This window comes from Antedon bifida, chromosome 3 (genome assembly GCF_963402885.1).
Source record: "Antedon bifida chromosome 3, ecAntBifi1.1, whole genome shotgun sequence".
NCBI lineage: Eukaryota > Metazoa > Echinodermata > Crinoidea > Comatulida > Antedonidae > Antedon > Antedon bifida.
In genome coordinates this window covers 718,590-732,445 of record NC_136228.1, presented here as the reverse complement: position 1 = coordinate 732,445, position 13,856 = coordinate 718,590, and the positions used below count along the sequence as shown (strand labels likewise).

General features: G+C 29.8%; 1 protein-coding gene across 4 annotated transcripts in view; it reads left to right on the top strand.

Annotated features, from left to right (window-relative positions):
- LOC144837611 (FK506-binding protein 15-like) overlaps nt 1-12,774 on the top strand; it is a 54,668-nt gene extending 41,894 nt beyond the window's left edge. For 3 of the 4 annotated variants that reach the window (XM_078692802.1, XM_078692804.1, XM_078692801.1), the window contains 14 exons: nt 1,302-1,473; nt 1,923-2,059; nt 2,294-2,377; nt 2,545-2,568; nt 3,088-3,150; nt 3,638-3,790; nt 4,233-4,325; nt 4,462-4,590; nt 5,229-5,336; nt 8,332-8,455; nt 8,943-9,167; nt 9,424-9,922; nt 10,277-10,379; nt 10,818-12,774. In XM_078692802.1, the coding sequence (XP_078548928.1) occupies nt 1,302-1,473; nt 1,923-2,059; nt 2,294-2,377; nt 2,545-2,568; nt 3,088-3,150; nt 3,638-3,790; nt 4,233-4,325; nt 4,462-4,590; nt 5,229-5,336; nt 8,332-8,455; nt 8,943-9,167; nt 9,424-9,922; nt 10,277-10,379; nt 10,818-10,883 (1,980 nt within the window). In that variant the 3' untranslated portion in view covers nt 10,884-12,774. The remainder of the gene's footprint in view (nt 1-1,301; nt 1,474-1,922; nt 2,060-2,293; nt 2,378-2,544; nt 2,569-3,087; nt 3,151-3,637; nt 3,791-4,232; nt 4,326-4,461; nt 4,591-5,228; nt 5,337-8,331; nt 8,456-8,942; nt 9,168-9,423; nt 9,923-10,276; nt 10,380-10,817) is intronic. The other variant, XM_078692803.1, reaches the window with a different exon arrangement.
- The last annotated feature ends 1,082 nt before the right edge of the window (nt 12,775-13,856 follow it).

Below are 13,856 nucleotides of genomic sequence, written 5' to 3'. Positions count from 1 at the left end.
ATGTCACTGCGGGTGCCATTATGTTCTGTAGTTTCTTCTAATAAATCAGTTTTTACAGTGCCTTCCACCTAGCTTATTTTTAGCAGCACATAGCTAGCTTTACTAGTACAGTACAGATCTTGCCCCCCATTCAAGTGGACCTCTACAGCCCTGCTGCCTCAACCTCTTTCTAAGACAAACACAAATGTCCTCAAACGTCTCACTCTCCCTTTAACTGATAGTCTGTCGCTCTATTTACTCTGTTTAATTTTAGTCTTCCATCTATCTTATTTTTCACCTCAGTAATACAGTACAAATATTTATATATCTCTGTCTGCCTAACTCAGCTAGCTTAGTACAAATCTTTCCACCCACCCATGTCCTTCTCTGCAACCCTCTCCACTATTACCAAGAGACACTCAAATATATCTCCTTTACTTACAGCTACAAAACAAACTGTGTATGGATATATATTTAAATGTATAGTATAACGAAATTACTTTGTAATAAAGTGTATGTGTTATCAATCGTCCTGCATGTAATGAAGTAAATACTCTGAAATCGTCGAGGGAGGGTGCCTACTGTAGCCCACTGATGGATTACTTCCCAAAGTTATTTAGCTCATTTAAGTCATCAGCAAGAGTTGTGGCTATTTTTGTGTAATGTCCGCTCTTCATTACTCTTCTTAACTGTCTCCTTTAGAAGTACAATGTCTTAGTTATTTCCCATTCATGTTAACTCTTAAATTCTGCAGACGTTTTTTAGTACATATTTATTACAGCATGCAGTGTTGATTCTGTTGAGTCATTCTTATAATTACTATACTACTTACACCCACGGCTAGGTACATAAATCATAGTTCTGTCTTTCAAACCAAATAAGGAAGCATTCTTATCCATGGATATCCACACCCCAGCTATAGTGTATAATATATTGTTGAAATAAAAATAAATAAATAACTACCCGGAACTAGACAAAACAACCGAGGTTTTAAAAATAAACAAAATTAGTACCCTACAGTACAATATGTAAAATATATTTATCTTTGTTCTTCTTTGTTAGTTGCATTCTCTCTTTATTCTTTAGTGTAGTACCCCTATAAAGGGGACACCTTCGGGAACAAACAAAGTGTCCTCTTAATAAGGGTGTCACCTGAACAGGGTTTGCCTGGACATACAGTGTTGAAAATGATTTTCCCTTGTTTTTTCATGGGAAAGTATCCTCCTAATAGGAGTGTCTTGAATAAGTGTGTCACAAAGAGAGGGTTTGTTCTGATGTATGCTTGAATATTTTATTCAATATGTTTTTATTTTTTTTTTAAGAACCAAATGACAGCAGATCTTAGCAACACAACATCAAAAATTAGCAAACTTCAGCTGGAGCTAGCCAGCTGTCAGCAGAAAGAATCACAGCTAAGACAACACCTTATAACTATGCGTCATACATCAGATGACCACAAGAACGAGCTGGAAACGTTAAGAGCTCAGGCAATTGGTAAGAAAAAACAGGCATGAATATTTCTCTTTCTTATTGAAAAAGTGGAACCCTTTATTTCTTGCTTTATTCTGAATTTTAATTGAATAGACATTGGTTAAAATGTGTTACATTTGTGTATTATTACATTACAGTAATTAATAAAAAAAGATTTCTAGTGTTCACTCCTGTACCACTACCAAATTGTGTCTCACTGTAAGCCTGGGCAAACTTTTAATGATTGGTTTAACAAATCTAAGTTTGCAGACTCAGATAGGCAGTGGGTTGCAGAGTCGTGGAGAAGCTGTAGTGAAATTTAGCTCTACCACAATAGGAGTTGCATGACATAGGTTGATGGAGAGAATTAGCTTATCATCAGGTCTTTAAATTAAGTTTTTTGAAATCATGCTCATCATGTGTATAACCTTTTCTTTTTAATATCTATTATTATTTTTTTCCCCATTGTACAGAGGATGAATTGAAAATTAAGGAATTAAGTAAAACAATTAAAGATGATAAGCAATTAAGAAAACAGATTGAAAACAGAGTGAGTGTCCTGGAAGAAGAACTTGCTGACCTGAAATCAGAAAGAGATAACTTGCAGAAAGTAAGTTAAAATAAATTTGTAACTAATATACAATTAAGAAACATTTATAAGTGAATTTTTAATAATAATAATAATAATAATAATCTAATACAAAACATTTTCCGCCTTTGCCACATCATGGAAAGTGCCTGGCATTTTTTACTAATAGTATATATAGTGCCCTCTATTGTTTGGATAATTGCATTTTTCAAATTTAGCACCTGAAATTGTAACATAAACTAATTTCTATCTCAGCATTTGTCCGAAAGAAAAAAGAAAGCTGTCTTAGAAAAGCAGAAGACAGAAGAAGAATTTGATGAACTTAAGAAAATGCATGAGGTTTGTTTTCTACGTTAACAATTATTATTATATGCATGGAGGTATAAACCTCCATGTTATTTGTATTCATTGATCTGTTTCTTTTTTATTACACAAAATATTTTCACCCATAAAACGTATTATATGACATTAATTGATTCAACTGACTTTTTTATTTGATGTTTTAGAAAATTTCCAGAGCATACAGAAAGGTATTTTTGCCTTGCAAATGCATGTCTCTGAATTAAATAATATAAATTAACTCATTATTTTAAAATAAATGAATTTATCTAATGTGGCCCAATGGTACACAGACAGGTTCTTCTTTATGCATGGAAACAAAATTCTTCTTCAGTTTCTTAAAATAACATATCATTTAATTATTCTATTTAAAAGAGAATAGTAAAGACTAATATTAAAACTCTTAATAAACTATTGATTTTGGAAATAAAATGAAATTATTAAACATGCATTTTTAAAACTTTTGCAACCAAAATTCTTTTAATCAATTTCTTAAATTAACATAAAATTTAATTTTCTATTTAAAAGAGAATGATAATGACTAATAACTCTTAATAAACTATTGACTGGAAATAAAATTAATTAACATGCATTTTAAAAATTTATTTATTGCAACCCTTTTTTATTGGAACAGTAGTTACATTATGCAATTTGGTTGGCATGACCTTAATAGATATAAAATGACTTTGAAAACTTTTTTTTACTTGAAGGAAGAGATAGAAACTTTGAAGACCAAGTTGAGGCACCAGAAAACATCCAAAGAAGTAGAACAGGTTAGTGGCACATTATTTGTGTTCATCGTTTTCTTTTCTTCTTGTGTTTCTTTGCAGATAGAGTAAAAGTGACTTTTTACCACATACTAGTAAGGCAATGGGGCAATTTGACCAAATGGTCTAAATAAAATCTTTATAACTTCAGTTTTTTTCTTTTTTTTCTGACATTGACATTTACACAGGTTGGCCTATTGGTCAATGAAGATTGGTATAAATAAACAACAAAATAGATGATACATCATTACTTACACTACAGATACTAGAAAGTCAAATTTCTCATAGATGACTCAAATCATTTAAAGAGAAAAAAAAGATACTCACCTTATTACTTTCCCATAATGCAACATGCCAGCAGCTGTGCAAAACAATGCTATACAATAAATAAACAATGCATTTTGCTACATGGGTAATTATCCAGTTTCATTAATGCAATTTGTGAATAAACATTTATGTAAAATTGTATTTTAACTATTTCTTTTCTTTACAGATTACACAAGCTGAGAAGGAAATTGAGAAGCAATGGCGAGATAAGTGCGATCGTCTGCTTGTACAGGCTAGAGAGAAACACGACAGGATGTACAATGAACTAAGGGAAGAAAAAGATGAACTAGACAAACGACTGATTGCAACTGAACATAAGGTACTCTTTGGTTCATTACTTGTATCTCCAAAATGTAATCACCTCCAGCTCTTCTAAATTATTATATTGTTGTCAATGGTAAATGTATTAACAATAGCTATAACAATAACAAAGATGAAATAAACTTGCATAGAATGGATTAAGGATCTTATACTGACACAAGTGTCTCAACTTTATTATACCCCTGTGTCATAAACTCCAATAAAACTATGATGTACCTCCAATATGTTTGAGGGTTATATCTGATGTAACGTTAGACCACACTTATTGAAATGCAGAAAAAGTTAATTCACAAGATTGACTTATTTATCTTGATGGCAATAAGGAATCGAGGGGGAATTTACCTATTTTATATCATCTACATTTTTAAAAGTCTAAACTATGAGTATTATTTTTGAAATAATAAACAGTAACTAAATTATTTAATATTTTGCTTTGACAGTTGGCCATATTGAAATCATCACAGGGGGATGATGCTCAACAAATAGAACAGCTTAAAGAAGAAGTTGATGAGATGAAAATATGGAAAGATAAGGTATGTCAGATTTTATGAAAAGTGCTTAAAAAAATAATCTTACTTTTGTATTAAGTCACTGATTTTACTTAAGTCTGTTTTCAAAATAACCTAAGCAATTATTTCTACATATTTTTTAAACTTACTATGATTTCAGTATAACAGTCTCCATGGCAATGCTATGAGTATGAAAGAGCGTTATGAGTCACGTATACGTGAATTGATGCAGGATTTAGAAAGGTCATCATCGGTCACAAATAAACCTCATGGCAGTGTCGTAGAAGAGGTAAGCGTATCTGCATGTCCAGTAATTTACAATTTTGACTACAGTAGTAGAGAATAGGATAACTGGTATTTGGTATATCTCTAATATAGTTTCATGTTGGAATATAATGCATAGGTTATTGATGTGTATTGGATAAAGTAGTATACCATAAGCACACAAACAATGAGGAAATATGTTATCATGATTTAATATATACGAACAAAAGCATATTTGTGAACTATCCTGCTAACCATACACTAGTTTCTGCTCTAAATGTGTTGCGGTTGTTATTTTATCATAGATAATTAATATGCATACTGTTATTAATAATTTGCATAGAGCACCTTATAATTTGAATAAGTTGTGCTCATACCCAAATTCCATCCAAGAAAAGGATGAATTTTGGCAGCTATGTTTTTAGACCATATTAGGGAATTATGTCAACAAATATGTCAGATCTTCTTCTTATGTCAGTAATTTACCCAGACCATATTTTTCGTGACAATAATGACTCAAACAATTTTATATAGCTTGGATATGCTATAGATTAAAAATAACTTTTCTTTTTTTTTTCTCTCTTCACATAATTTTTTAGAATTATATGAATACTATACAGAGATCCAGATGAACCTTTATACTAATTTTTTTCTCTCCTTTAGGTTAAGAAAATAATGAACAGTGTGTTTTACTCGTTAAGAGAGGAATTTGAGGAGGACCGCACATACAAAGGGTCAGAGGTACTGAGTACGATTATGAGTACTATTAAGGTGAGGGTAAAGTGTATGTCAAAGGACAGTAGAGACTTTTTACTAAAGAAATAACGCATACATTTATACATATTTTGAATATATATAATGGATTAAGCGGGTTAAAACATAAATATTATTTTTATATTTTTCCTTGATGATGAAAATATTATTTGTATAATAACGGATGAAATAGTGTTTATAAATGGTTTAATGTTTGTTTGATATGCTGGTGTATTTTATAAAATCATAAATAAGTTACATACATTCTCATAAATAAATAGAAGTGATATATGAGAGATTTAGGTGTATTTTCCAACATATTGAAATGAAATATTCAGCCCTTTTTCCTCAAAAATTAATATAGAATTTTAAAACTGGTATAAATTATAGTGATTTTGAATTTGGAAATGACATATGTGGTATGTGTCAAAGCTCACATTACTTTTTTATGTGTTAAAGGTGACATTTAACATTCAGTAGGTCAAGATTTTGAGCCGACAAATTTGAATATGTTCAAAATAATTAAAACTTCTCTACGTGCATGTATAGTAAAAATTGTGAGCTTGAATTGGTGAAAGATAATGATATTGGTGAAAGATAAAGATATATTCTGAGCATGATAAGTTATGCATTTTCATTTGACCAAAAAAATTGGTCAATGGTGATACATAAGGTATCCTAAAATTATGAAAAGATATAAAATAAATATATATGATATAAATAGTGTTACATAATTTCTGAAATTGTATGAAAATGGAGAAATGAAAATTATTATAAATAAATTCTTATAAATATCAATAAATAAATGTAAATATACTATTATACAGTACACATAATCATATATAATACATAATTCATTCTAAACCCATCTCTCACTAATATTAGAATTGTTTTATGTTGTAATGCTATGTTTATTGTTTAATGTCTTTCATATTCATATTAATGTTGTTGGCAAGTGACAAGTGTAGGTAGCCTGGTATAATGTAGATGTGTATGTCACATTTGATGTTTTAATAATATTTTTGATAAAATATTAAAATTATGAAATTATATATGATATATGAGATTTTTAAATGTATAGAAATGTGTATTAACAACCTATAAATATTGCCTATTCAGAAAAATTGTAAATACTTTAAAAAAGATTTCAATTTAGTATAAATTTTGTTTCAATGAAGCTGTAATGATATTTTATATGAATAATTAAGATTGTATGCATGGTAATTGGATCTGGCTGGCAACCAATATTTTGGAAATAAATAATTATAAAATTTATAAAGACAATTGAATATATTTGTATCTCTGTTTTATGCAATGTCCTGACTAAATTGCATGTTTAATGGAGTTAATATTTTAGATATAATTTTGTGAATTATAGAATTACTGTTTACATCATTTGAAGAAATGGTTTAAATTTGTGATTTCCTATTCAATTTAAGGACATTCAATTTAAGAACTGTGTGTCCCATTGTTTTTCCTGAAGAAAAAAAAATCTAAGATCCTATACAAGTTTAAAATCCTTATTACGTATGTCCGAAACCGATTCTGTTTGCCAGTATTTCTATAAAAGGCTTGCTGTCAACACCCAATACTGTTTACAAAAGACAATTAACTTTAACAAAACACTTAAATTGATATAAAATAATACTAATACATCGTGAGATCCATAATAATATTGTGCCGTGAGGATGTGTTGTTTTCATCAGTCAAACTTGTATTCTGTGTGTTTCTAAATTAGTAAGTAGTTAGCATGAATATTCAGCATTTGTATGCATGTCATTTATTGACTGAAATAGAAAATAAAACTAACTTATAATTAAGAAATGTCTGCATGATGATAAAGTATAAAGTCAGTTTCTCCAAAGCCTCTCAAATTCTCAGAAACTGTTCTTAAGGCTAAAGGGTCCCAGGTTATTTAAAAAGGCATTTTTAGTCGAGTGGACGCGACTCTATAGTTCACTATGTCGGTCGGTCGGTCTGTCGGTCCGGTATCACTATGCGTTTTATCGCTTTTCTGTACTTTTTGAACTGTTTTGATGTACAGAAAAGTTTTAAAGTACATTTACTTTTTGAAAGTTCATTTTTTTCTGAGAGCACGCGACTTATGGCTGTTGGCGCCTTGTTAAAAGTAGACTTGCTAAAAAGCCAGACATTTTGGCCCAACCTAAACAGATTTTTTAAGAGTTGGCTTTATATACAAATGCATTCCACATATTGATGTTTGTATGAATGACCGTTTGTATGAATGACCGTTTGTATGAATGACCGTTTGTATGAATGACCGTTTGTATGAATGACCGCTTGTTTGTTCTTGCATGGAGAAATAAGTATGGGGTTCTTGGTACAGTATGTTGGTATGGTATGGTTATATGCATGAATGTGTGTTGAATTGAATCCACAAAAATGTTGATCGATTAAAGTTATATTTTTATTGAATCAGTGCTATTTTCAGATTAAATTTCTTCTTTGTGGCTTACACAATTAGTGCTTTCATAGCAACTAATAATTGGCAATTATTTTATAATTTCATGTCAACTGATTTACAAATGTTAAATATCAAATTAACAGAATTAATTTTTACTTATGGTAATAGAGAATTTGCATCAACACTAATATTGGATGTTTACTTGAAAGTGATTGCCTATATTATACAAATACAAATTAAGGAATGGTTTTTTAAAAACATGATATGATGCATTTTTCTCTTATAATACAATTCCGGTAATAATAGTACTGTATATTGATCTATCTTGTATTTATTAATTTTACACTGTAAAGTATGTTCTCTTAATTAATGTAAACCTACAACATTTTTTGATAATAATGGCAATATTTTTTGAAAACAAAATTAACATTATAATATAAATATAAAATATGTTGATAATAATAGCAATATTTGTATTGTAAAAATTGTTAAAAATTAAGATTTATTTTAAATTCTTGTGTGGTAGCTGCCTTATTTGAAAAAAACCCTGTTATAATGTACTAATATACGCATCTTTTTACATTATAGAATGTTACTTTAAAACTTGTGAAAGGAGAAACAGAAGAGGATAGTGAAGATGAGGATGAAGAGGAGGAGGAAGAAGAAAGTGAAGGAGAAGATGAGATAGATGAAGAAGAAGAAGATTCATCAGGTTGGTTTTCAGTAATTTGAGTATTTTATCTTTTTATCAGTGTTTTATACAATTTAGTAACTTTAGGTCTTCTATCAACCTAAAAATGATAGAACATGGTAACACTTGCTATTGTTCTATGCTAACACTAACACTTAACAGTGAGGTGTTGGAATAATATCTGTTTTATCTATCTTAGCTATAACAGTTTCAATTGGCTTACACATTGTTTTTGATATTTTAATTTTACCTACTGTAGTATGATGCACATTTTTATACATTTTTGTAAACCTGCCGTACATTTGTTTTAATCTGTGTTTTAATATACAAAAGGAGAGTGTGTTTTTAAAGAAAAAAATGTTGTATTTCTTTTATTTGAAGTTGCCATAACAAAGACATAAAGAATTACATAAATGTCTTCACCAGAACTTTTGCATGTTTGAAAGAAAAATGTCTGTAGACGCAGGTAGTTATGACTATGACATTTATCATAAAATACATTTTACAGGTATTCAAAGACAATCTACTGACATGGTTTCAGCAAAGAAAGAGGAAGTGACACCAGTTGGAAAAGCTTCTGAACAGTCCCAGCAAACGACCTTACTCCCTGAGAATACTGAATGTAATGTCAATATGCCAGGCTTGTCTGAGGCTTTGGCAAATTTAGAGATCCAACAGAGAGAAGAAGAAACAGGGGGTGTAAGTGATCGTGTGGAAAAAGTAAAAAGCTCAGGTGAGATCGCTTTATCAGGAAATTCATTCTATTCATAATTATGAGAAAATGTATTTAATAATCTGATGTATTAATAGATAACATGTTTGTATTCTAGCAATCTTGTTTGATAATTTAATTATCAATTGACTTGGTTTATGTTCTATTGAACATAGTATCTCTAGTTTAATTGTTTTTATATATAGGTAGCAGACTGTATTCATGACATTAAACACAATACATATTGTATTTCATAATGTTTATTTTTATTTTATAGACAATTCAGAAGCTGTCAGTCCTGCAGTTAGGCAGCCATCTACACCTCCACCCTCTGCTGATGAAGAGTCTGATGATGATAATTCCTATCCAGTTGTTGAACCAAGGATCAATAAAATTCCAGAGACTGTGCCAGACCTTCCTGAAATAATAGAGGAGGAAGATGAAGAGGAAGAGGAGGATGAAGAGAAAGAGGAGGATGAAGAGAAAGAGAAGATGGAAGAACAAATGGAATACAAAAAAGATGAAGGTACTTCTGAAGATCAAGAGAAAGTTACCACCACTGAATCTTCCAATTTAGAGGCTAATGCCCTTCCAGATCAACTTCCTGATATTTCAACAGCTGAAGATAACCAGGAGAAGTCTGAAACAGATAATGACTTCTCTCCTGTAGAGAATCCCCCTGAGCTTCCACCAGACTCACCACCAGAGCTTCCTCCTGAATTTCCTCCAGAATTCCCACCAGAAGATGAAAGGCCTAGAACTAAAACTTCAAGCAGGTACATATAACACATCATTAGAATATTGAGGGCAAGAAATATGCTCTATATGAAATAAGTCCCAGAGCAATATTATCTGACATGTTGTGTCCTTGATAGGAAAGGAAATCGATATGTATGCAAGGTTTAGGTGAGCTTGGCCACTTCCCGAGTTTGCCCAGCCACTCTCAGAAATAGCTCAGCCATTCTGTTAGTTTGCTCTGTCCCTCTGTTTGCTCGGACACTCCTTGCGTTTGCTCAACCACTCTGAGCTTTCTCAACCACTCTGAGCTTTCTCAACCACTCTGAGCTTTCTCAACCACTTTCTAAAGCCAAGCCAAGTTTATTGTATATATTTAACTTACTTTATTTTAGCATCTTTGATGATGACGATGAGGATGACAGTGATCTGTTTACAGCACCTGTCAAAAAGGTACAAAAGAAGCCTGTCGAGGATACCAATGATGACGATGATGATGTAAGTAAATCTCATTAATTATTGACACTTCTGCCTATGCATCAATAGATAACCATGGACTTTACTAGGAATTTATTTATGGGGAGTTACATTTAATTGCAATTGAGGAGCAAATTTGATAGATTAGGTTTTATAGCACATATACCAAGACTCAATAGAAAGACGTAGACGCATCGCAAACAAGTTGACCAATCACAAGCAATAATTCAGATTATCTATTGTGTTGTGATTACGTCTGACATTTTGTATTTGGGAACCATCCTTTAATGGTAATTATTGAGATAATAATAATAATAATTTTAAATGAAATGTTACTAGGTTTTGGTCAACTAGCATCTCTCCTCCTATTCAGTCATCTATCCACTGGTTTATATTATACATAAACAAATAAATCAAATTGATAGCTTTGATAACAACTTTTCAATTTTGTTTTTTCAGCCGATGAAACGACCACCACCTCTGTTTGGAGAGGATGATGATGATTTAGATTGGTTGAACACTTAAACAATTCATTATTTTCACAACATCAACAAAGTTGAGGCTGTGTGCTCATTTAATAAATTTGTTTTCCAAGCAAAATCTGTCCAATTTATTGGATGTTTATTGAATATTGGCAATTTTTTACTTTAAAACTTTACAATGAATGCTATATTAAGTTGATAATAAATTTACTAAATATTATGTCGAGCATTTACTGTAGCAATTGCTTTGAAATTCAATTATATTAGAGATTTGCAATAAGAAATATAATAGTTAATAATGATGCATTCAGAATTAACTTTTTGGTCTAGTTTTATAAACATTCTACTTACAAATTTCATATAAATAAAAGTGTTAATGAAAGTTTTGAGAAAGGGCTGAGTACACAGTGGGCCGTACCATGGTTCTGAAAAAGAGATGTCCATTTTTTCCTTGTCAAAGGGCTCCGAAATGGCCCCTATTGACATAAGATGTTACTATTTTGATGAAATTAAATCAGTACTTTAACAGTAAAGTTTTTTTCACTTTGGTAAACAATTAAATGTATTTTTATTTCTTTTGGTTTATGTATGATAAGATCTTTGATTTATAAATAGGATGTCTTTCAGGTGAGATGTATTTTAACATTTATTAAATATAAATATAGAAGTTATAATATCAAATACAAAATTAAGCATTTTGTGGTATTCAACTATTTGATGAGAGATAGATAGATAATTAATTTGATTTAAAGGCTAAAATTATATAATATAAAAGTATATTTTGTGTTATATATATGTACAATTATAGTAGTTCTTGAAAAACTATTATTATCTCAAATAATTATGATTTATACTCAACTTCCCCCCTTTAAACCTTGAAAGACAAAAAAAGCTGATTGAAAAACAATATGTTTTATATTATCTTATAGTATATTATTATATATATATACTTTTACAATATTAAGATGGAGTCATAAAAAACAGAAAACTCTTAAATTGGCCAAAATGTCTGATTTTCAAGAATTTGGTTTTCAGAATGCAACTTAAAGATAATGAAAGAAATTTAGTTGGTTTATGGAACTTTTTTAGTTTTAGGTGTATGGTTATTTGACATACTTTACTGTATCTATAACTGTAATTTTTTTAATGTTACAAAAATTATCATTCCAATTTTATATAGTTTACTTTGTGATTAATTATTATAGTTAATTGATTAAGATAAAGTAGGTTTTGAAAAAAAGCTAGATTGATTTAATGTTTGCTTCGTTAGTAATGGCGCGTCTAATGATATGGTCACATTGAGTGGTGCTACTCTCATGTTTACACTCCAAAAACAAAATATATAGAATATTTGAAACTCAATTACTAAAATAAGTAAGCACTTTGTAGACTTAATATTTAGTATAGACTAGAACATTACAAAATAAATAGTACTGTAATACTTAACTGTACTAAAAGAATAGCGTAGAAATAAGCATTCAATTGTATATAATTAAAAGTAAAGAAATATATTTTAATTTGCCAATTCCTTAACATTATGCAATAATATTCTGTAAATTATTAATTATGAACAGATATGATGTCCTCAAAGGTCGCCATTTAGGTAAAAGAATGCTTTGTTTTTTAAAACGATATCAACATGGGTTATTATTTTAATTAATAAGTGTAATACATTGATAACGTATAATTGTATTTGCATATACAATGCATGCATACTTATAGATGTGTAATCAAAATACAAAAACACAAATAATTTAGTTATATTTGCATATGCATGAGTATATGCAAATAATAAAGTAGAATATGTCTTATCTGTAAGATATGATTTATTAAATTAGTTTATCAAGTATGATTAACTCTTGATAATTATTGTATATGTAATTTTATTATGGAAATATAATGTTCAAAAAAAGGAATCAAATATATTTGTTTGTTTGTGTGTATATCATAAATATTATCGTTTTATTTAAAGATGTATTGTCCCTTGAAACACAAAAAAATGAAGGTCAGAATATTCTAAATTTAAATTGGCCATATCAAAGTAATGTTAAAGTTATTCACTTTAAGTCGAAAATTCGAGCCAAAAACAACAATTTTACGTAATTAACAGCTAAATTAATCGTGAACGAAAGTAAACAAAGATTTCAAACCATGATTATACATTATGCATGATGCTAATTAGGATTGTTTACAACTCGTCATGGTTGAGAAGGTGTTTTCACACAGGTCGCGAGGAAGTTTTATGATTATGCATACAGAGTAGCCAAATAAGCGCGTTGCATTATGAGATATGTTTTGATCGAAAACTTTGACTGGAAGTCAAAGTTATTTTTTGAACCAAAAAACGTCTGTATTTCAGTTAAATGATTTTTTTTTCGACTAATTTTTGGTGAAAGTTAATAACTATTATGATACTTCAAAATGACCCACTTTTTTTCAAAATCTTTTATTTTTAATTTTTTTGGAATTTGACAAAGGGACAATACATCTTTAAATACAGTATTTATTTGAGGAAGGTGTTTATTTGTTTGGGTGTAATAAACATGTATAATGAAATACCCCTAGATATGAAAAAAAACAACAAAATTAATGCAATTCAGAATTCTTGGTAAATTGTAGATCAATCAATGAATTCTACTACAAATAGAAATACGGGGCCTTTATTTGAAGGGGACGGGGGGCGTTTAATCAAAATGATGTTGTATTGGGGGTACGTTTATTCAAGGGAGGCATTTATTCAAATAATTAAAAATATATAATACAATAATTAACATGATACTGTCCTGCTGTAAGATATTATAGGTCACTATCTCTATGTTACAAATAATTTGTTATGAAAAAAGCAGAGAGCAAATACAGTCATTGATTGAAAGTATTCCTAAATGTTACTCTTTGTACAAGTTAAATTATTAAAATGAACGAATACCTAAATTTGTTATTTGGGGGGAAAAAACCGATTTATGATAGCGCCCTCTATGTTAAGACAATTTTGGATACCACATTTCAAAACCAAAAC